The sequence below is a fragment of the Bactrocera neohumeralis genome, chromosome 3, assembly GCF_024586455.1.
Source record: "Bactrocera neohumeralis isolate Rockhampton chromosome 3, APGP_CSIRO_Bneo_wtdbg2-racon-allhic-juicebox.fasta_v2, whole genome shotgun sequence".
NCBI lineage: Eukaryota > Metazoa > Arthropoda > Insecta > Diptera > Tephritidae > Bactrocera > Bactrocera neohumeralis.
The window spans coordinates 25,429,502-25,453,059 of NC_065920.1; the positions used below are offsets into that span (position 1 = coordinate 25,429,502).

General features: G+C 37.9%; 4 protein-coding genes across 8 annotated transcripts in view; 3 read left to right on the forward strand and 1 right to left on the reverse strand.

The window, feature by feature from the left end:
• The window catches only part of LOC126752754 (1-phosphatidylinositol 4,5-bisphosphate phosphodiesterase classes I and II), a 144,513-nt gene that overhangs the window by 85,413 nt on the left and 35,542 nt on the right, over nt 1–23,558 (reverse strand). For all 5 annotated transcript variants that reach the window (XM_050463720.1, XM_050463719.1, XM_050463718.1 and 2 more), the window contains exon 2: nt 12,279–12,889. In XM_050463720.1, the coding sequence (XP_050319677.1) occupies nt 12,279–12,368 (90 nt within the window). In that variant the 5' untranslated portion in view covers nt 12,369–12,889. The remainder of the gene's footprint in view (nt 1–12,278; nt 12,890–23,558) is intronic.
• On the forward strand, nt 3,088–3,970 carry LOC126752768 (lectizyme). The gene has a single exon (XM_050463745.1). The coding sequence runs from the start codon at nt 3,116–3,118 to the stop codon at nt 3,929–3,931; it is 816 nt and encodes a 271-aa protein (XP_050319702.1). The 5' UTR covers nt 3,088–3,115; the 3' UTR covers nt 3,932–3,970.
• LOC126752769 (lectizyme-like) lies at nt 8,957–9,841 on the forward strand. Its single transcript, XM_050463747.1, has one exon. The coding sequence runs from the start codon at nt 8,974–8,976 to the stop codon at nt 9,778–9,780; it is 807 nt and encodes a 268-aa protein (XP_050319704.1). The 5' UTR covers nt 8,957–8,973; the 3' UTR covers nt 9,781–9,841.
• Nucleotides 10,948–11,798, forward strand: LOC126752770 (lectizyme-like). Its single transcript, XM_050463748.1, has one exon. The coding sequence runs from the start codon at nt 10,952–10,954 to the stop codon at nt 11,756–11,758; it is 807 nt and encodes a 268-aa protein (XP_050319705.1). The 5' UTR covers nt 10,948–10,951; the 3' UTR covers nt 11,759–11,798.

Consider the following 23,558-nt stretch of genomic DNA (forward strand, 5'->3'; position numbering starts at 1 on the left):
TGATAAAACTGAATCAACGTAATCATTTTCCAAAGGGAGTTTAATTACAATTTCCGGGAGCTTTTTTGTCACAATGTACATATATATGGTATATTATGTAGAAACATGCTTTATAATTCATGGATGAAATTTATTACCTCTGAAAATATTGTTGAGTTCTAGGAAATTTTAAAGGGTTGCTATTGTTATTTTTACCATGAGTGTACTGCAGATATCAACACTGATATTACGTGTGAGCGTAATAAACTTTAATGGTAACCGATAATAAATAAAACTTTAGTTCGGCGCGCTCGCGCACGTCCGTTATTTAATCGGGGTTCTTCTAATCAATTGCTACTGATGAGAATAATTTCAATGACTCTGCACATTCAAATAATTTTGTTATATGCCTGAATCGAGATCGCTTCTAGTACAGACAGCAGATTTTATATACGCTATAGACTCATTGTTGATTTAACAAAGTAATCATAAAAAATTGACAACAGCTAAATATACAGAGCTCAAAATTTTCTGTATAAAAAGTTTACGCCGTTAAAAGTCGCCAAGTTTCCCTTACGAGTCCTTCATTTGAGTTATGCGTCACGTTCTTTTAATGAAAACTTCGACCATCTTTTTACAGTAACATAACCAAAATGTATTCACTCAAACCATAAGAAGTATTGAGAATATATATAATAATATTCCATTCCGACTCTCGATGTTGTCGTCAATTACAGATATGACCAGTAGTTTGAGCAAGTTTTTCTCCGACCCCACGAGCTTTACGGAATACTTAATGAGATACTTGTCATCTCTATAAAGCAGAATCCCCAAAACGCGAACGTAGCATATCTAATAATTTCATTCAATATATTTAAAATAAATATTTCGAGAAACTCTTTTTTCTTCATAGTAAAACTCTTAAGAAGCTCCCTAATCCACACAATATTTCATAATCATCCCAAACCTTACACGAGAATAAAAAATGTTCGTAAGGTGGAGCCTGATAGTACGTAAGCAAAACTGCTGCCGTAAGTAACGGGTGATACAAGTAGAATTACACACTTTTTTCACTAGCCGTTTTTTTCAGATCACGCAAGAGTTCTGTCAAACTGTGATGTAATTATTGTTAAGTATTGTTTGAACATTCATCATGGAAAGACTTACGCCTGAACCTTTAAGACGAAAATTCACACTTCGCTCAAGTTATAGTCAACATAATCGGCCTGCTGAGCGTACTATTCGCGACACCATCACCCATCTTGAGGCCTAGCATTCATTATTGGATAATATTCGACCGAATAGACCACGCCTAATACGCACTGAAGAAAATATAGCAGCCGTAGTTTACTTGATGCATTTTACGTCAACTGAAGCCGCTCGACCTACCCGAGTGACATCGCTTCGCTCTATGGGCTCTCGAAAAGTTCCAAGAAGATCCAACGTTTTCCAGCCAAATATTGTTCAGCGATAAGGTCCTTTCTCAATGGGTATGTAAACGAGCAAAATTACCGCATTTGGAATGTAGAGCAACCTGAAGAGATACAAGAACTGCCATATCATCCAGAAAAAACACGGTTTGACGTGATTTGTAGACCGGTGGGATCATGGGTCCATATTTCTTCAAAACTGATGCCGGTGACAACGTAACTATCAATCGCGACGTTATGATGCCATGATAACCAACTATTTGATACCGGAAATTGAAGCTCGTGATCTTGGCAACATTTGGTTTCAACAAGACGGCGTCACTTTCCTCACATCACATCAGTCAATTGATTTATTAAGAGAATCCTTCGGTGAGCAGATAATTTTACATTTTGGGCCGATCGATCGACTACAAAGATCGTATGATTTCACACCGTTAGACTTTTTCCTGTGTGATATCTAAAGATAAAGTATATGCGGTAAGCCAGAATGTTCGAACGAGTTATCGAAAATTGTACTCAACGGATGGACTATCTGAGACGTAGCTGCGGCTAACATTTCAAAGATATGTATAATCTTCAAACAATAAATACCAAAGAAGAAGAAGTTCTTTCGAATAATAATAAGCATTTCTATTTTTACATATTTGAAGTTTTTGTGTTTTTTCTTTAAAAAAGTAGAGAACCTCGAAAGAGATCCCTCTTTATATGCGGCTTCGGCATGACTAAAATTAAGGCCAAAGCGTGCGAGTCCATAATAGACTTTTCGGAAATTCCTTCTTTCAGGTTTTTATGGTATGAAACCAACCGTAATGCAGGGTTCCGGTCCCATCAGCCTGGAAGGAGCTACAGATCGGGCAAGCTCGACAGCCAGATCATTCTCGGCGAACCCTTTGTAACCTAGCATCCAGGTAACTGGAAATTGATTGCGAATTAATATGATGTTTAGCCGTTCTATACACTCCAGCACCAACAGCGATGTATTGCCAAAAGCTGAGATTGTTTTAGGTGCTGCTTGACTATCTCTAAATATGGTAAAGACTTCTGTTTGGAAAATGCTTGCAAAACGTCCTACGATGCCTACATCAATGCCTTCAGACGTTTTCAAGCCGTCAGTGTACCACTTAATAGTGATATCACTTCGTAGGAGTCAAGCATGGAGTTGCTCCATTCGGTCTAACTAACGAGCGTAACTTTGAACTTATTTGTGAAGACTAACCCTTTTGATAATGGTAACCCTCGGAAGAAGAGGCACTGGTATCTCTTCAATTAAGGCTTACATGTGTTGGAATGAGATTACCTTCCCTATGCCGTAACCTTCTAATGTCATTTGAAGCATTGCATGAGCCATGTCTTTTTTTTTGGGGGGTTTTGACGGAAACAAACTGAAAAACCCTGTAATTCTGAAAAGGTTCCCAGATTAAGCACGATTATCGGTTGAAGAATAGCTATGATTGAGTTCAAAGTCAATCTAAAGCCAATTCCTACATCGATAACGATTTCGAACTGCTGGCTAGCCATGAAACGTTTATAATGGCTGTAGTAAATCATGTGTATAGCACAAATGAAATTATAGCTAATCCATCACAGCGCGTTTCGTGATTTCCACCAAATAAATTGATAAGCTATTTTTATCATTCCATACCTAACTATATAAACCGGATTAATTTCAAATTTCGCAATTAGTTAGTTCTTGTACCTCCGCCAAAATGAAAGCTGTTCTTGTCTTAGCCCTTTTCGTGGCGTGCGCCAGCGCATCATCCATCATACAATTCAAACCCAGTCTGCCTACTGGACGTGTCATTAAGGGTGTAGATGCCGTCGAACATGCTGCTCCATACATTGTGTCGTTGAGCACGAAAGCAACGTCCCACTCTCACATCTGCGGCGGTACCATCATCGCTAAGGATTGGATCGTTACTGCTGCTCACTGCATTTCAAGCCCCGTTGGTATGGGTGTTATTGCTGGTCTACATGTACGTGCCGAAGTTAACGAGAAGACCCAATCGCGTGTGGTTGATTTTGGTTTGAAGCACGCCGACTTTGCCGGTGGCGTTGGCCCTTACGACATTGCCCTGTTGCACGTGTCGGAACCCTTCGTGTACAATGAATGGGTACAGCCTGCTATTTTGCCACAACGCGAAGAAATTCATTCCGGCGAGGCTAAACTTTATGGCTGGGGTCAAGTAAAGGCTTTCAACTTTGCCGCCGCCAAGGTATTGCAAACCGTTACAACTCAACTCATTGAGTATAACGAATGCGAGGAAACACTCGGTGAGGGTACACCCCTTCGAGCATCTAATGTTTGCACAGACTCACTGCAACAGGGTATTTCCGCATGCAATGGCGATTCTGGCGGCCCTCTGGTACAGGAACATGAAGGCGTAGCATCTGAACTTGTCGGCATTGTCTCCTGGGGATACATTCCTTGCGGTTATGGTAACAAACCATCAATCTATACTCGCGTTTCTGCTTACATCGATTGGATTGCGCAAGTCCAAAGTGCCTACTACACATTGAACTAACTCTTTATATTATAATAAAGTAAACGTTTGAAACCAAAAGTCTAAAATTTGTTAATATATATATATATATATAATATATATAATCAGTGTTCATCTGACCACAGGTCTTCATCTTGAGAGTGTGTTAAAAAACCCGTTTAGAGTAAAAATTTATATCTCAAAATTTAAGTTTCCCAGCTTTTGCACTCATATAAAGTGTCTCTACATGTGAAAACATCTTAAGGAAGAGTAAGATGAAGGAAAATTAGTTGAAGGTACAAGATTCTTTCCGCGTTGTAATTTTTTCAAGCTTTTTTTCGCCGAATGTTATGCAAACTAATCTAGATACTTGAAACATTAGCTAATGCGGCGAAAGGTATTAAATTGCCTTGAAGAAGGCAATGTGACCCTAACAGGGATCACACTTCAACAGCTTAGAACGTCGGTACCTAAAGCTCCTATATATTGGATCATAAGAAACTTACAAATCAACAAAGCGCACACAAATCCTGTCACAAATTTATTGAGATGTCTATTGTCAGTTTCGAGTACCTTCTGGTTTATCGTATGCCGAGATATTTCCACCTCAGTCTTAGGAGCTGGAAAATGGAAGAGAAAGTTGCTAGATATTTCCACCCCACCCTCCTCTATACAACTTTGACAACCGGTGACCGACGAGATTTTTAGAGTTACTGAATGAATGCCTATTGGACAATACAGCCGATTTTGTGACGTGGCGTCTGTGTTCACTAGAATGAGCAGCCGCTTTTAATTGACTTCCTTAATGAACCTCCTAGCTTCGATGATCTAGTTGTTGAGCAGCCGCTTTAATGAAAGGAGCCCTTCTAAACTTTAAACGAAAATTTTATTTTATTCTGTGAAACTATTTTTTTTGATCAAACCCAATACTTTGATGAGCATGATATCTCAAGTTCAATTTTGAACCGATTCCTTTGAAATTTGGATCACAATATATATCTGCAAAAGACAAATTATACAATGATACACACTTATATCGAATTGTTTACTTGGTTGTTGCCTCCACATGTTAAGTGTTTGCAAGAGAGTAAAACGTATTTGCGAATAGATGACGGCTGCAATTACCGACACATTTTGAACTCACCGTCGTAGTACTTTATTTTAGTGAGTTGTTAGGACTTTTTTTTTAATTTTGATTATCTTTTGGAACAAAAATGGAACTCAAACTACGGAAAATTTTTTTTTTCAAGATTCGAATATAAAAAAAAACGCTGTTTCAAATTGTTTTTTTTTTTTTTTTTAGACAAGTCTAAAAACAAACCTCTCTAAAAGTTTAAGGTAAATTGTTCCAATAGAACTTGAACAATTGTAGGTATCGTTTTAAAAGCAATTTCGAGAAAAACGAGTTAAGACCCGATAACGACATTCTGGTACTAATTTTGAAAAAAGATTTTTGTATTTTGAAAGTTTTGATTTTTCTTACTTATTTTCGACACAGCCGGGTCCGTGTTCATTAGAAATCTAAACTTTAAACGCGTTTTTCTCGAAACTACTTTTTTTGAGGTAGTTGACATGATATCTCAAGTTTACTGAACCGATTCCCTTGAAATTTGGTATATATCTTCTTTATACAATGCTCTATCGTGTCTGCCTTGGAGTTAGAAAAATTTTTTTGTATTTTTAAAAAATTCGAAAATGTCGAAAAATCGGGTCAAAAATTTTTTTTTTTCAAGTCGACTCCATTTTTTTTATTTTTATTTTTTTTTTTTTTGAAATTGGTCAACCCGATAACGACATTCTTACTAATGAATAATCTTCTTGTTTTTTGTGTTTTAGATGTCTACAAGTGTTGAAATCACGTCAACCTGGACGCATCGTTTTTTTGAAGCCCCCACTCCAAAAAAATTTTGTTTTTTTTTCTTGCAATTTTTTTTTATATTATTAAAATGTCAATAAAAAACATATAAAAAATGGATAGTAAAAATGTTTTCAATATTTTTTTTCTTAGTTTAAAAAATGCCTAAAATTCATGCGTCTAGACCAGAATAGCCCCTTAAAGTTTCATTTACAGCCGAAGCAGTGTGGATGCCAGGCCAACAAACACATGTATGTCCAAAAATAATTTGTATTTTTCAAATCCTCTTTTAGAACTTTCTTGAATAATTAAACTTTTGAAAAAATAAAAAAAAATCGATTTCTTTATGTCTAGACTAAATTAGCTCCTTAAAATTGTTCATTGTATATAAATTGAACTAGACGGTAACTAGCTTGCATGAAGTATTATTTACGGGATTTGACAATTGAGAAAACATCGGGCCTCGCTACGTCTTAATTACGAGTAGATTGTATGGAATGAGTCTCTCGTCTTAGTAGATGTGTTCCCGGTTGTTACTAGTTGAAAAGATCTTTGAAACTATATTTCACAGTAGAGTTATAATTATATATTGTATTGTATACATATTTATACAGAGATATAATTGTAAGCTACATAAAAACTTATCAATTTTATGATACCAAAAGCTTTATTAACAAATTGTTAGCTAAACTAAGCAAAACAGCGATCGAACCTTAAAAAGTTTAGCATATTCGCAGGCGGTGACACTAATAAGTAAAGGCAAAGCCCCATATGATTCGAATTAAGTTTTATTTTCGGCAACATATTAGCTTATTGCATAGCTAACATCTTTTTAGTAATTTAATATATATTTTCAATGGGCGAAATATTTACTTTCTAGTCAAGCGAATTAATAACCCAATTCTGGTAACGGAAGAGAAGTCGAAATTTTTGTGGGGAAATCTAACAGACTGATATGGTATAAAGTAAATCGACATAAGGATCAGACACAATATCTGAAAGTAATGAGAAGGTATAGGCCGATTTGTTTTCTTTCTATTTATTATTTGAGCCGACATAATTGTTGTATACGCTGATGGCTTCCAGAATTAAGTTATAAAAAAAGTGGGCGTGGTTCTGATGCTCTGTGCTCAGAAATTTCTTAAAAGTAATCACATCCTTTGTTTAATTTCGGAACCAAAACAGCTACGAATAAAACCGTTATATAGCAGATCGCAACAAGTTCAAACGTTTAAAAGAAGGGAGCGCACTCTTTTCGTTGTAATATTCTCTCATTTATGGACCTGTATTTAGGCAGCAATAATAATAATAAGAAATAACTATATCTCATATGCTGGCAGATAGCTGGGGTGATCCAAGTAGAGGTACTTTTTTAATAGTCTTTTTTTGACAGATCACGCGATCAGTCGTAGAAGCTGTCATGTTATTTTTGTTCAGTATTGTTTGGCATTTCATCATGGAAAGACTTACGCCTGAGCAATGTTAACAAATCGTTCAACTTTATCACGAAAATTCACGTTCTGTAAAGCATGTGTTTCGTTCGCTTCGCTCAACGTATGGTCAACAATAGTACTGAGCATACTATTCACAACACCATCACCCATCTTGAGACCCAGCATTCATTAATGAATAGTATTCGACCGAATAGACCACGTTCAGCACGCAGTGAAGAAAATATTGCATCCGTAGCTGAGAGCGTACACGAATACCGTGGAGAGTCGTTTCGGCGCCGTTCATAGCAATTTGGACTGACGTATGGAACGTTTTGACGTATTTTACTTCGAGATTTCCGTACAAAACACAGCTTATGAAAGAATTGACGCCGCTCGACCTTCCCAAGCGACATCGTTTCGCTCTATGAGCTCTTGAAAAGTTTCAAAAAAGATCCGACGTTTTCGAACCAAATTTTGTTCAACGATGAGACCCATTTCTGGTTCAATGGGTATGTAAACAAGCAAAATTTGAGCATTTGGGACAAAAAGCAACCTGAAGAAATTTAAGAGCTGCTATTTCATTCAGAAAAAACAACAGTTTGGTATGGTTTGTGAGCCGGTGCAATCGTCGGTCCATATTTCTTCAAAAATAATGACGGTGAGAACGCAGCCAGAAAAATTGAAATTGAAATTCATGATCTCGGCGACACTTGGTTTTAACAAGCCGGCGCCACTCAATGGATTTATTGATATCACACCGTTAGAGTTTTTCTGTGGGAATATGTAAAGTCTAAAGTCTATTGGGAACAATCCCGCTTCGATTCAGGCTTTGGAGCAAAACATCACGTGTCATTCGCCAGTTACCAGTCGAAATGCTCGAACGAGTCATAGCAAATTGGACTCAAAGGATGAAGTAAAGAAATAACCTTCCAAAAATTAATGCCAAAGTATGTTTTTTCGAATGATAATAAACATTTCCCATTAAATTTGAAGTTTCTGTGTTGTTTCTTTAAAAAAGTAGGGAAACTGGAAATGGAGGGATTTTTAGCTTATAAAGAATAAAAGAACTAGGCATACAAAAATGTGTTTCTGTCAGAGATAACAATCTTTTCGAAAGATAAGTACAAACATAATATGCGAACTGAGTTTTATTCGATGTCCTTACTGAGCTTGTGTTCACATCACGTATGATATGCTTGTACTGAATGCAGTTGAGACCATAAGCAAAGAAAGAAGTTTATATTTCATTTACTCAAAGCCTACAAATATACTATATAGATGACCATATTTTAACAACCAAAATGGGTTTTTAGCTCACACACACCTAATGATCTTGCTTTATTTGTATTAGCTTGTAATCAAAAAGCTTTAAATTGTGATAAGATGGCAAGGTACGTGGGTACTTACCCCGCCTGCTTTCATTCACAAAACATAATCTTGAACTATAAACAAACTGACGTCCTTATTATGCCAAGTACATATCGCGCACTAATTCAATCACATCTAATCATAAATTTAATCAAATCAATAAGATCTAAGCAAACTGATAGAGCATACAACTATTGTAAAATGAAGTGATTATCAAGTTCAAACTGTAAAGTGCATCTTGACATTTATGGCGTTTCTAGTCCACTATTCCATGTAAAGCTCATAAATCATACTATCAATTAATAGCTTACATTAATTAACTTTGTCTGCATTGGCATTTCGATTGCAAAGGCTTCGTGACACTTTTTGTATAAATAGTGCAGTTCCGACTGCAACAAATTCAAACCAAATCAAGCACTCCATCGAAAATGAAGATCTTCGTTGTATTCGCTCTGGCTATTGCCAGTGTCAGCGCAGCCAATTTGGACGCCATTGCACAGCCTGCCTTCGCATCGGGACGTATCATCAATGGCTACGAGGCTCAGAAGGGTGAGGCTCCATACATCGTCTCACTGAAGACCAGCTCACATTTCTGCGCTGGTTCAATCATTGACGAGAACTGGGTACTCACTGCTGCTCACTGCCTTATCTACGACAGTTTTGAGGTGGTCGCCGGTCTGCACTCCCGCAATGACGAATCCGATGTACAGGTCCGCAAAGTCACCAGCAAATCGCAATATATCGTACATGAAGGTTATGGTGGTGGTGTCGGTCCCAATGATATTGGTCTCATCTATATTCCCGACGGCTTCGATTTGAACGCGCTCTCACGTGATGGTGTAGCCCCGGTTAACAAAGTATCCTTGCCATCTGGCAAATACGAGAGCACTGGTGACGGAAAACTTTTCGGTTGGGGACGTGATAATTCCGGTTCTTTGCCAAATGTTTTGCAGACATTGGATGCCAATATTATTGGTTATTCAGAATGCAAAGCCGCTCTACCCTTCTTGGCGCCCATTAAGGATGTGAACATTTGCTCTTACACTGCTGGCACCACCGATGGTGCTTGCAATGGCGATTCTGGTGGCCCATTGGTGCGTTACACTTCCGAAGGTGCTGAGCAGGTCGGTATCGTGTCATGGGGTTACACTCCTTGTGCCACTACCAAATATCCCTCGGTCTACACTAGCGTCAGTGCTTACAAGAAATGGATCAATGAGAAGATCAACGCTTAGGTATTGGTTCTGAACGACACACTTATTTCAATAAAAAAAATGCATCATAATTAAAAAGTAATGACCGTGTTGCTTAATTTAATTTATAAATTCATAGGGACGAGAGACTCCAAAGCGGTTGGGTTATACTCTTGGTTTACAGCAGTGATTGTTTTCCACTATTAGAAGGCAGAAAACATTGGTTCGAAATTGATATGTGAACTAGACTTTTGAATTCTGCTCGAAATGCTCAGCTTATAACCGAAATATTGCTTGAAATGTTATCGAAATTTTGAGGGTGAGTTGTGGGTTCCGCCAAAGTAATAAATACATATGTAGTCCATGAGTCCGAAAATGAAGAAGAACAAGAAGTAAGAAGTACACCAGGCAGACAGTAGAATGGAATGTGAAATCTGAAACTAACTCTACAGAGCTCTCCACTGAGCCCATTTTCTTTACAAATCAAACTGGCTCGTTATAAGGTTGTTGGAAGAAGTAGAGAGAAAAAGAAAAAAATTATGGTCCACACTGTTGAGATATAAGTAATCTGGTATAGGTCCCACAGTGAACGAATTCAGAGGAATTCAAATTCTTATTGGATTATGGTCTCTATTTGTACCAAGCTTGATATTACAACAATGCAAAAAGATTATTGAGATTGTGGTTGAGTAAAAAGTCATACTGAAAGCACATAAAAGTAAGGATTAGTTAAAAAATTTAAGCAGTTTCAATATTTACATCACTATCGAGCATTAGGATGGATCATCACAACAAATTTTTTTACTAATTAAAGCGGTATTCGTACGTCACTCAAAATATGAGTATATAAAAAGTAGGCCACAATAAATAACAAACAAAAATAGATTTATATTGGTAAGAGATAAACGACAGCAACTCTAATAACTAGTCACATTAATGACCGATATTGAAACCTTATCAAATGCGCTACAAATCCTTGATGATTTACTACTCAAAAGAGAATTGTCAGCGATACGATTTGTAATCAGCAAGAAAAACCTATCACCGTCATACTTACTTATGCAGACGCTCATAAAAACTTAAAGGCAGGATGCACTTTTTTGTTTCTGAATAGCTGATAAGTGGTCGGATCGACATTCCACGATTCGACATTCGTATAAATACAACAGCAATACAAATCGAAATTCAAACTTAACCAAACATTCAATCTAAAATGAAGATCTTCGTCGTATTCGCTCTGGCTATTGCCAGTGTCAGCGCAGCCAGTTTGGACGCCATTGCGCAGCCTGCCTTCGCATCAGGACGCATTATCAATGGCTACGAGGCTGAGAAAGGTGAGGCTCCATACATCGTCTCACTGAAGACCAGCTCGCATTTCTGCGCTGGTTCAATCATCGACGAGAACTGGGTACTCACTGCTGCTCATTGTCTTATCTACGACAGTTTTGAGGTGGTCGCCGGTCTGCACTCCCGCAATGACGAATCCGAAGTACAGATCCGTCAGGTCACCAGCAAGTCGCAGTACATCGTACATGAAGGTTATAGCGGTGGTGTCGGTCCCGACGATATTGGTCTTATCCATATTCCCGATGGCTTCGATTTGAACGCGCTCTCACGTGACGGTTCAGCAGCTGTTAACAAAGTATCCTTGCCATCTGGCAAATACGAGAGCACCGGTGAGGGCAGACTCTTCGGTTGGGGACGTGATAATTCTGGTGCTTTGCCAAATGTTTTGCAGACATTGGATGCCAACATTATTGGTTATTCTGAATGCAAAGCTGCTCTACCCTTGTTGGCTCCCGTTAAGGATGTGAACATTTGCTCTTACACTGCTGGCACCACCGATGGTGCTTGCAATGGTGATTCTGGTGGCCCATTGGTGCGTTACACTTCCGATGGTGTTGAACAGGTCGGTATCGTGTCATGGGGTTACACTCCCTGCGCCACTACCAAATACCCCTCGGTCTACACCAGCGTCGCTTCTTACAAGAAATGGATTTCGGAGAACATCAGCTCTTAAATTGTGCCCAGGTCAATAAATAACGACTATGCATATTAAACGAGATATTTTACTTGCAAATAGGTCCTATGCGCAAATTTTGGTATGGTTTGATTGGTGCTTGGGTTGGGACATGCAGACCTAGAGCAGAAATCTTAAGTTTGAATTTCCATTGTATTTTTCACTGCTGTTTGCGGTTCGACCTTTTTTGAGGCTTTTGAGAAGTGAAGAAGAAGACTTATTTTGATCGAATTTCTCGAGCAATAGTGCAATATTTTCGAAGACTGTAATCAATAAGATTTAGTTGGAAAATCTTTATGGGACTAATTATTGTTAACCACTTTCAACCATTTTAACTTGTCATTAAAGGTTTCGCAAGATAGAATAGGATTATTAGATGAGGGATCCTTGCATTACATACTTTGTGGGAAATAGGAAAAATCTGTAAATTTTAGTAAATTTTTTGCCATTCCATTTCTAAATTATTATGTAATAGTAATCTGAAGAATTTAATAAAAAAATATTGGAACTCGGTACTTACATCATCCCACTTGACGAACTTCTCGCCATCTTGCAACGCCTTGGGCACCTCCACCGGTCCAATGGAAACATATGTCGACGTGTTCAACATATTGCCAACAACACTCTATATTCACAAATATTCCGTCGCACAAAAATGTTTGCCCCACAAATGCCACCGATGCATTGGTGCAAGCTGATAACTCATACGCACATATTTATAACGGCACTCACGAACATATACGCGAACAATTGCTGTAGTTGCTGCTGGCTTTCATTGCACCAAACGAGGTAGCGCTTTCGGGAAGCGCAGTGAATGATAGCTGTAAAAAAGTGTTATGTCGAATTTTAAAGAGAAGTCGGTTTAAGTGCGAAGCCAAATAAAATTCAGTTCATTTGCTTGAAAGTGTCGACTGAGATAAACAGCACCAAGCCAAGGAAACACCAATTGTTTCGGTTTAACGACTGTGCTCGTATGGATGATTTTGAGGGTGTGTCTTTACGTCTGAATTTATATATTTGTTGTTGTTGTAATCGTTTGCTGTTTTGTATTGATAATTGGTATACTTTGAGGAAGATTGGATTAAAAATTGCAACTGCACATGGTTGCCATATGTTGTTGTTCGCCGATAACTAGAAATACAAAAAAATATTTTTATAAATTTATGATTAAATTTTTTATTACGAAGCAATTTAAATACTAATTAAAATACACAAACAATAATAAGAATTATTAAGTAAATTTCTTTAGGATAAATTTTCGAACTTTGACATCTGATACTTAAGTTTCGTCTAAGGAGAAGGATTTCATTAAGGGGTAACATGGGTTGACGGGTTTCAAGAAATTTAATTTATCTTTGTCTTATTAAATACAACATCTCTAGAAACAATAATAAGATACAGATTAAACTTGTGCGTCAAGATACAGCCATCTTTAAACCGTTTTTTCGAAACTGTCTATTTTCCGAGAACTAGTCAACCGATATTCATGAAATTTTACAATTTTTTGAGACACAATTCTTACAGACTTGGACGAAGGATTTTTTTTCGATTACAACTATTTGGAAAAAAAATGTTGCGAATTTTTTAGTGAAATTTTCATTTTCCAATTTTCAGTTTTTTCCTAAACACTAAACACGTATTTTTCAATTTGATGATCTTGTAAGGAGTTATTCAGCCAACGCGGGCTCTTCTATTTTCCGAATAGTCACCGGAAATGGCATCGCAATAGTCGATTTAAAATATTTTATTCCAAAAATTTCTTGGCTCCAGAAGAAGGTTAAGTTCGAAGATGGGCGAAATCGGCCCACTGCCACGCCCACAAAATGGCGAAAACCGAAAACCTATAAAGTGTCATACCTAAGCCATAAATAAAGATATTAAAGTGAAATTTGGCATAAAGGATCACATTAGGTTATTTAGTCTACGATTTAAGACATTTCCATATACAGTTCAAAAATGGAAGAAATCGGATAATAACCACGCCCACCTCCCATACAAAGGTTATGTTGAAAATCACTAAAAGTGCGTCAACCGACTAACAAAAAACGTCAGAAACACTAAATTTTACGGAAGAAATGGCAGAAGGAAGCTGCACACAGGCTTTTTTTAAAAATTGAAAATGGACCAAAAATCATATCTCAGGAACTACTAGACCGATTTCAATGAAATGTATATAATATTTTCTTAACACCCTGGAACCAATGAAATCAGTTCACAACCACGCCTTCTTCCAATATAACGCTATTTTGAATTCCATCTGGAACCAATGATGATAGCGGAATAAAACTTTACACAAATACGGTATTTGAAAAATATGTAAATGACGGATAATGAAATATCGATTATCACTTTATCATGCGAGAGTATCAAATGTTCGGTGACACCCGAACTTAGCGCTTCCTTACTTGTTTTTAAATGTCATTTACTCGGCGAATTTAATTACAATTGCCGGGTACTTTTTTGTCACATCGTATATACTATGTAGTAGCCAATAATCGTTTAACTTCGTAACACTAACGATTGCCCAATCGCCTCTCTTCGACATACTATAAAAGCATTAAATTTTTAAAGTTTTCCCATCCTCTCGAAGTTTTGTGTATCTCCAAGCTCTACAGTTCGAAAAATATACTTATTGGCGTAAATCGACGCTGACACTTTTCTCTTATTCACATTCTACCACATTTGTAGCTGCACCCAACTTTAATCCGCAACGCGCTGTCAAAATTAAAAATTCTATTTCGTTCGCCTCGTTATTGTAGAGGAGAAATTCTGACAGTGCTTCGATGATTGACAGGCCAATTTAATGATAAATAAAAGCGAGTTCAAAAAGAATACTAAACTGGATTAAAATTTCAACGAAAGTACTTAGCAAAGCTGACAATATTTTTCATTAAAGTTTTATTATTTTGAAAAAAAAAAGAAATTTATTGCGACAAAGAAACACTATTTTTATTAGATAACAAAACGATTGCTACCAAAAAGAGTGTTGATGAGTTTACTGGACTCTGCGCTAGGCGAAACAAGCTTTTGTAATAGGTTTTTGAAAAGTCCTCGGCTTAGACATTTATTTGGCAAAATTCGTTTTTTTCTTTTTCCCTTCAAGGATGATACACTCAGCTGAGCGACCCTCCAACTTTCTGATACCATTTGTGTAGTACAATTTGTCCTTTGCTTCGAAATAAGCCCCAGTTTCGGCGTTAAACTATTCATTCGACGAAAATTTCTTCCCTTTTTGCCATAGGCGACCATTCCTTAGAGATTTCAGAACAGCAAATAGTCGCTGGGGATCAGATCTGGAGAATACGGTGGATACAGAAGCAATTCGAAGTCTAATTCATGGATTTTTTCCGTCGTTTTCATTGTCTTTTAATACAGTTTTTATTCAAATCCGGCCGTTTTTCGACGATTTGTAATATACATATGTAATATATAGTTATTGAACCGTTTGAAGGACCAAATCATCGAAAAATGGCCGCATTTGAAAAAAAGCTGTTTCACCAAGGCAACACCGTGTTAAAAGGTTACTGTTGTTGGTCCTTCTTATTTCAAGGCAATCAATAAAACTTATTCCACGCCGTAACCTTGTCAGCCAACTGTTTCATTTTTCCACGCTTTGGAACGGGTTCACTGTGTGCAGTTCACTTGACCCTTTCGGCTGACTATAGATAGGACTTCGGTGTGAAATGAGGGAACCATATTTCATCTATTGTCACATATCGCCACATAACCTTGGGCTAATTATGCTTCAACATCTCCAAACACTTCTCCGAATCATCAACTCGTCATTGTTTTTGGTCAAAAGTGAGCTCGCGAGGCACCCACATTGCACAGAGCTTTCTCATACCCAAATATTCGTGAATGATATGATGTACACGTTTAGTTGATACTTTTAGAGTGCCTAAAATCTCGAACAACTTTTCTTTACGGTCAACCAAAATTATTTTGTGGACTTTTTTAATGTTTTCTTCGGTAACAAGCTTGCTCTTTTGGGTGTTCACTGTATTCACAGTTTTCGGTGCTCATTTCATCACGTCTAAACCTAGCATACCAATCTTGATGGTTGATTTTCCTGTGGCAGTGTCCGAAAACTCGTCTTCAAGCCAAGTTTTTGCTTCAACTGTATTTCTTTTCTTCAAAAAGCAATATTTTATCAATACCCGAAATTCCTTATTACCCATTTTTTCACAATAACAAAGGTTGCTTCACTCAAAATTATGTAAATCACAAACTAATTATTCGATAGCTCTCAAACTTATACACACACCTTTTGAAGATTGAGGATAACTAAACATTGTATGAATTCAATTCTAGTAGCACCACCTATGTGTCAGGCCGGGACAATCGACCAGTTATGTAGTTTGCTAAATTCCATACAGGTCAAATTAGCACCGAGGCTGGCAAGTCCAGTGGAAGTGCAAACGAGGTGGATCAAAGCACTAAACAAATCCACCAAAGAAGTGTGGCGGACATGGAAATGTAATTCGACCAATGATGTACTGAAATTCGTAGGATCCGTACTAGACTAAATTATGAATCCGGTTTATAAAAGACACAAGAAAAAGTAACAACAGAAAATATTGCGGAATTCGCGAAGTTATCTTTGACAACCGTAAAGAGAAATTGAGCAAGTTTCTTAATATAATATCACCATTTTGACCTAAATAAACTAATCTCTAAACGACGGTATGGTATTGTATACATTGGGTTTAAGAAAGCTGTATGCAAAATAGATGCCACTTGGGTTCCCAGTCAAGGCAATACGCCATGTCTCAAGTCAACGAAAACGATAGCTAAATTTACTGAAATTCCTTCAATGTCCACACCTGCTGCCCAGTGACATTTTCTTGACCTCAGACCTCAGACCTCATGGGAATGGTCTCCGAGACAAAGTCTTCCTCAGACTTGCCCTCAAGATTATGAACACAGTTAACAATTATGATAAAATGTAACATGATTATGTCTTGCAACAAATAAATCACTAACCGTGGAAAGCATAACATTTCTTTGAAGTTTGCGAAGACGCTTTGTGCGTCTGTATTGTATGTGTGTATGCCGCGTGTGTAAAAAACTGCGAACCACTGTCTATAACCACCTATAAAAGCAAATTGTTTGCTTCCTCCATAGCTTTTTATTATTCGATAGCGTCGTGAGAAAACGTGAGCACACATACAAGAAAGTATATGCACACACACATACACATAAAAACAAATACATACAAATAGCAAAAGGTACAAGCTAAGGAATTTAGATGATGCGTAAAAGTGCTCGTTCACACACACACACACATACATATGTATGTATGGTATATACAAAGGTATTAGGTATACTCTCTCGGTGGGGATCTTAACTTATGAATACCCATGTTTTGAGCTAGGCGCCAGCACCAATACATTAAAAGCATGTTGCAATGTGGCGACAGGATGTCAGCTGGAAGCCAAAGTAATAAAATCATGGCACGACAATGTAAAACTTCGTAAATTACCGCATCCGCTGTTGCACGCCGCACCCTCCATCCACGGTCAATCACGAATTTTAGCATCATCGTCATCACTATGCCCGAGGAGGGAAGGGGAGCGTGTAGCAGAATGCTGCGTGCGTCAAACAGGTGCACAGGCGGTCACTGTGCTTTCTGCTGGAGGTGGTAGTGGTGAAGGTGATGGTGCAGATGCCAGTGTAGGTGGTGATGGCGGCATTGGAGGGTAAACTAAATAATCGTGAAACGGTATGGCCTTATGCTAACGCATTTTTGCTACTTTAACGGCAGATGCAAAGTGTAAAACGTTGACTATTCGGGGCGGGAGTGAAATGTTGCAAAGAGAGAAGCCATGACAATAATTTAATTTATGGTTCCCTCACATAAACCGTAGTAATTCCAGTGTTGCGTCTTCCTTTTGTACTATGTAACAAACACATGCACACTCTCTGCCGCTCTTCACGTTGTATAAGCGTGTGTTCGTTCTAAAGTGCTCATAGTTAGTTGGTGCGAAGGCAAAACCTCAGCTGCAGATTCAATCATCTTAACTTCTCATGTTCCTTTGGGCTTGGTTTGTGTGAATGCATCACTTTCTGGTTTTTACGCGTAAATTATATATTATTAATCAAGCAATTAGATTTGCTTAATGGCTTTTTGAATATGATTTAATAGAAAAGTTAAATGATTTCTAATATTTAAATGTTTTTAATTCAATTTTAAATATTTACAAAATTTTTAAATTTAATTTAAATTTTAATAAATATTTAATAGGTGTCTCCGATTCGCTATTTCTTTGCTCGCTAACTCAACCCAATATTTACAGAATTTAGGTGTAGTTATGGCATAGAGGAGGTGTATGGCGATGGCGGGGTTTACTATCAGGAGCTCTCTATCAACTTCCCAACTATTGCAGCGTTTTCCAAGACGAGGTTACAGCGATTAAGATAGCAGTAGATTTACTGCTCCAGAGTGCAGTCTTCTTGAGAGAAATGACCATCCACTCAGATAGCAGCGCGGCGATACTAGCCTTGAACTCATTAACAGTGTGTTCAGTGCAGGCCATGGAATGTCTAATCCCAATATCAATAACATCGAGTCATTACGTGATAAGACTAGTATGGATGCCATGCCACAGCGGAATAGCAAGCAACTGTAAAGCTGATGCTCAACAAGGAAAAGCACCCTAGAACCGCTATCACTGAAATTAGAGCGGTGCGGTGTTTCGTATCCTCATGTTTTAGATAGCTGTGCTTCGTGGGAGCTTGGCCAGCGCTGGACCAGATGCAAATATCCTTTTGACACAGGATCGATCGCAAGAGATCTAGTTATCTCTTAGTCTTCAGTAAGCCTTACCAGAGGCCAACTGCAGAATTTGTAGGGAAGAAGACGATGTGGAAACATCCCAACACTTCCTTCTTGATTGTCCCGCATTTGGGCGGTCAAGGCTTGGGATCGCAAACCTTCAGGCATTCCACCGAACTAGTAGAAATAGAAATTAAACTAGTATGGAAATTTATATCGGCCACTAAGCGCTTTGCTAACTTCTTCTTCTTTATTGGCGTAGACACCGCTTACGCGTTTATAATCGAATTTACAACAGCGTGCGAGACGTTCTTCCTTTTCGCTGTTTGGCGCCAATTGAAGATTTCCAGTGTACCTAGGTCCTTGTTCACCTGGTCTCTCCAATGGTGTGGAGGTCTTCTTCTGCTTCTCCCGGCGGGTACTGCTTCGAATACTCTCATAGCTGGAGTGTTTCTCTCGCAAACTTGTAACGCCGACTTATTAGATGTTGTCATCGTCCATGCATTTGTACCGTACAGCAGGACGGGTATGAGAAGTGACTTGAATTTGGTCTTTGTTCGTTTTGCTAACTTATAAGATCGAAAATAGCAGTTCTCTTTTTCTATGTATGGCTTCACAAAGGACTACATATAACCTAATTATTATTATTTTTTACAACTATTGCATTTATAGTTGTTTGAAACGAAACGGTTGCCTTGGAAGTGAGAGTTTCTAAAGGCAAAAAATATTGTGGGAGGCGATAGACTCAATTAGGACGTCTAGTTCCTCTTCTTAAGTGCTTCAAAAAGGACTATAGGCAACTGGATGGATTTTTAATTCATATATGTGACCTGGTCTACGAAAAGGGAGCTAACGTGCGAAAACTAGTTTTCTGGGAAACAGCTGTTAAAAATAAACAACTCGTTTCGTCACTTTCTCGTTATCTCATTAATTGTTCTCCTTTCCAGAGGCTTCAAGGACGTCCAGTAGATAAGTGTTGTTTTTGGTCGGAATATTATTATAGTTCATCGTGTAAGTTGCTAGTGTGGAACATTTAAAAAAGTAACACTGAAGAAGTCACGTTTACTCTAATACCGCGCAGCTGCTGTTGTCTTGCTTTCATTCGTCTCTCTTTCCGAATGATTTTTACTCTTCTTTCTCTACATTTTTAGGGAACTTTCAAACAAGTTATGACTTTTTGGATTCTATCACGTGAAAAAGCATCTCATCTTCCATCCGAATCAACTAAAAAGTGAAAATATATTTTTTGACACCTAAGCCCCCTTTCCGTAGACCAGGTCACATATATCAAGAATCTAGAGAGTCACCAATCTAGATTATACAATTAATTGTGTATTTCTATTGATGTCAAATAATTAGTTTCAAGCTAATCCAGATCATATTCAAAATCAGACAGCTAGAAGTACGCTTTATGGAGAAAAGTTATAACTTTCAATACCTTCAACACGCAACGTAAATGAAGTATCCAAAAAATATGAGTTCACTTCTGGATCTAATGTGTTTTTGGAGGCAAATATTACAATTCCTACGCAAACACACATATACATGGATTTGTATATGTATATGTAAGTACAGTGCGTTGAAAATTATACGCCCTTTGGGTATCCCTCGCGCTGTGCTAATGCACTTAAAGCACTTATGTGTGCCTTATCTGGAAAGTGGCAACAAAAATCACATTAAAATAATTGTGTTACGATGCCATTTGCAGCGAGTTGTTTACTTCTCAGAGAGAAGTTGCTGGAAATTTTGAATTTTTCTTTGCTGTCACGGAGATATTGAAAAATGCGTTTGCGCTTCGGCACATGCAAATAGAAATGTATGTATGTATGTACACATATAAGTACAAGTGCTGAAGAAGATTTTTCACTGAGAAGGTAAGCTTGTTTTGTGGCGAAAATGGTGCTCAGCGAGAAAACCACTAAATACAGTCTCACTGCGGGGATACTTGGAATTCTCCATTATTATGCCAGCAGCAAGCGAAACCAGCAGAGAGTTTACTCGCATATTTAGCTTAAGAGTACATAATTTTGTTTACTTTGTAGCGTGCTTACTTCATGTACATAATGTGTATGGTGCATATCATATCATATATGTATACATATATATATCAGCTGTATCGCTTATCAAAATAAAATACTGACAAAAATTTGAACCAAGCCCACAAAATCATATACATAAACATAATTGAACTTGACAACAATTGATTGTGACTGAATTTATGCTTTGAGCATATCGTCCCCAAATCGTGCCTCACAGATCATTGCTTGAATGTAGGAAAATGGTAAGGGCCTACATTCAATATAAATTGTGTTGAGAAGAAAATTGTATACCGGATCCGGCACTCGAAGTGTAACCAATTTCAGACCGTTCGCGCAGCTGTCGCACTGGAATCAGCTGTTTATAAATTTGCTGAATGACAGTTCGGAGTATTGTTCACAAGTGTACAAAAGTGCTTTGCCAAAAGTGAACGCAAAAAGCGATGGAGTTCAAACGTAATAGTGAGATTGCTTTATATTTAGCTGGAAAATCACAGCCAGTTTTTGTTTATCGCACCAACACTCGTTACAATGATACTGGTAGCATCGCAAAACGCCTTAGAGTTGGTCATCAAAAGACTGCAACGTAACGTGAGATGGTTCGGAAAGTGAAGAAGCGACTTGAGCGAAATCCATCACGAAGTGCCAATCAAATGGCTATTGAACTGAAAATATCCAATCGCAGCATCCGACGCATATTGAAAAATGAGCTCAAGGTCAAGCCTTACAAGTTCCAAAAGGCCCATGATCTCACACCGAAGCAGCAACAAGTAAGACTTGAGAGAGCGAAGCAACAGGCCGAAAGCGGTCAAATGTCGTACATTGTGTTTTCTGACGAAAACATTTTTCCAACTGAGCAATTCGTAAACTCTCAAAACGACAGGGTTTACCGACCGGACCGGACCGTTCATACGAGAATCTGAGTCATCGGTTGGCAAGCAGGAGGCAGCACCCGCCACAAATAATGGTTTGGGCCGCTGTCACCGCAGATGGGCGCTCTCCAATTGTTTTCATCGAGCCTGGCATCAAAGTAAATGCGACATATTATCGGGAAAGTGTTTTGGAGGCTGCTTTGAAGTCGTCAGCAAACAAACATTTCGGTCGCAAACCATGGACGTTTCAACAAGACTCAGCACCGTCTCACAAAGCGCGAGTGAACCAAGAATGGCTGAAAAACAACGTTCCGAACTTCATTACGACTACACAATGGCTCTCGAATTCACCAGATGCGAATCAAATGGATTATTCTCTCTGGGCCATTTTGGAGAGCAAGGTCCGAAGCAAAAAATACACCAGTCTCGAGATGCTGAAGAAATCCATTGTCCGTGAGTGGGCCAAAATACCGGCAAGTCACATTCGGGCAGCTTGCGATTCGTTTTTTGACCGTCTCAAGGCCATAGTTAAGGCAAAAGGTGGTCATATCGAGCAAAAGTGAATTGCTCCTGAATTTATGATTATTTTATTGTTTATTATTATTATTTATTATTATTATTTATTATTATTATTTATATAAAAATAATTTTCCAAGCCGAAGGGCTTTTTTATTGGTGACACTTCAAGTGCTTTTTTTAATTGGTGACACTTCTATAGACAGTGCTGGACTAAGTCTGTATTTGAATCTTGCGGTTAAAACTACCGCAACCATATGTATATACAGACCTTTGACTTACTATAGACAGATGTCATTACTAAAAGAGAATAAGGTTATATATTATTAATAAATTTCCTGGAATCTTTTGATACTGTCACCATAAGAAGGTTAAGTTCGAAGAGTTCTGACGCGAAAACCTATAAAGTGTTTAACTAAGCCATAAATAAAGTGGCACTCGCTAACAAATTGTGAAAAGGTTAATACATATCTCGGAAACTACTTAGCTATGAATCTACTGTCAGGTTATACAGTTCAAAAATGGAAGAAATCGGATTAACCACGCCCACCTTACTACCTAAAAGTGCGTGACTAACAAAAAACGTCAGAAAAAAATAAATGGGTTTAGCTACATAGATGTATGTATAGTATATGTCAAAATTTTAAGCGGATACAGACTACAAATATTGGTGACTGGTAACTTCAGCTATAGGGCATACGACTTATTTATTTCATTTTAAATTTACTTAGAGGTAGTATGGATAGTAGGCAAACCAACGATTTATATTTAGTTAGGGCCCGTAATAGTGAAATCTCATCATTAGAAATTGGGAAAGCGGAAACGACAGAATGCAGAGTTTGCTCGAAGGATTAGGATAGGTTAAGGCATTACTTAACTAAATATCTAGTAATAAAAGAACATGACGGGATATCTTTTATGGCTCAAATTGTCCTTTTCTAAATTAAGTTAGTAAGTTAGTGTGGAAACAATTTTTTTTTTGTCAAGGCGAAGAGTTTATTTAATGTGACAATCCGTACACAAAAAGAAATTGGAACTAGCTTGGGGGTCTCATGCGTCTAATGATGCGCTAAGTGTTGTCACTTGGGAACAGGTAATCTTGCAACATTCCATTTTAAGAAAAGAACTAAACAAAAAGAACTTGTGGGTTCCATGCGCCTGATGATGGCTTCAGTGCTGCCACTATGGATTAGGTGTTCTTGAAACATTCAGTTTTAACCAAAGTACATATTTATTATACCTTATATGCATGTAGGAAGATGATAGGATCTACATGAGGCCTTTAGATCTGTACCTGTCTTCATACATTGATGTTACACAGTGGTAGATGATCCAATCTTGCTTTACGGTGCTAGCAGCAAAATCTCACAGAGAAAACCGTTGATGCAGACACAGCGACTCGCTGTTCTATGCATCACGGGAGAGTTAATATCCGCTCCAACGACTGCACTAGAAAGGTTACTCAATCTACCACCGTCGACATTGTAGTGGAAAGTTCTGCAGCAAAATTGGCTGTGCGATTGACGACGTCAGGTGAACTCTTCACAAAATCCTTCCGGATGGTGGATAAAATAGAATACATACCCTCACGCTTTATTTGG

Bases quoted from the DNA above. Each gene is read 5' to 3' on its own strand.
- LOC126752769 (XM_050463747.1), top strand. From the start codon at position 8,974: ATGAAGATCTTCGTTGTATTCGCTCTGGCTATTGCCAGTGTCAGCGCA.
- LOC126752768 (XM_050463745.1), top strand. From the start codon at position 3,116: ATGAAAGCTGTTCTTGTCTTAGCCCTTTTCGTGGCGTGCGCCAGCGCA.
- LOC126752770 (XM_050463748.1), top strand. From the start codon at position 10,952: ATGAAGATCTTCGTCGTATTCGCTCTGGCTATTGCCAGTGTCAGCGCA.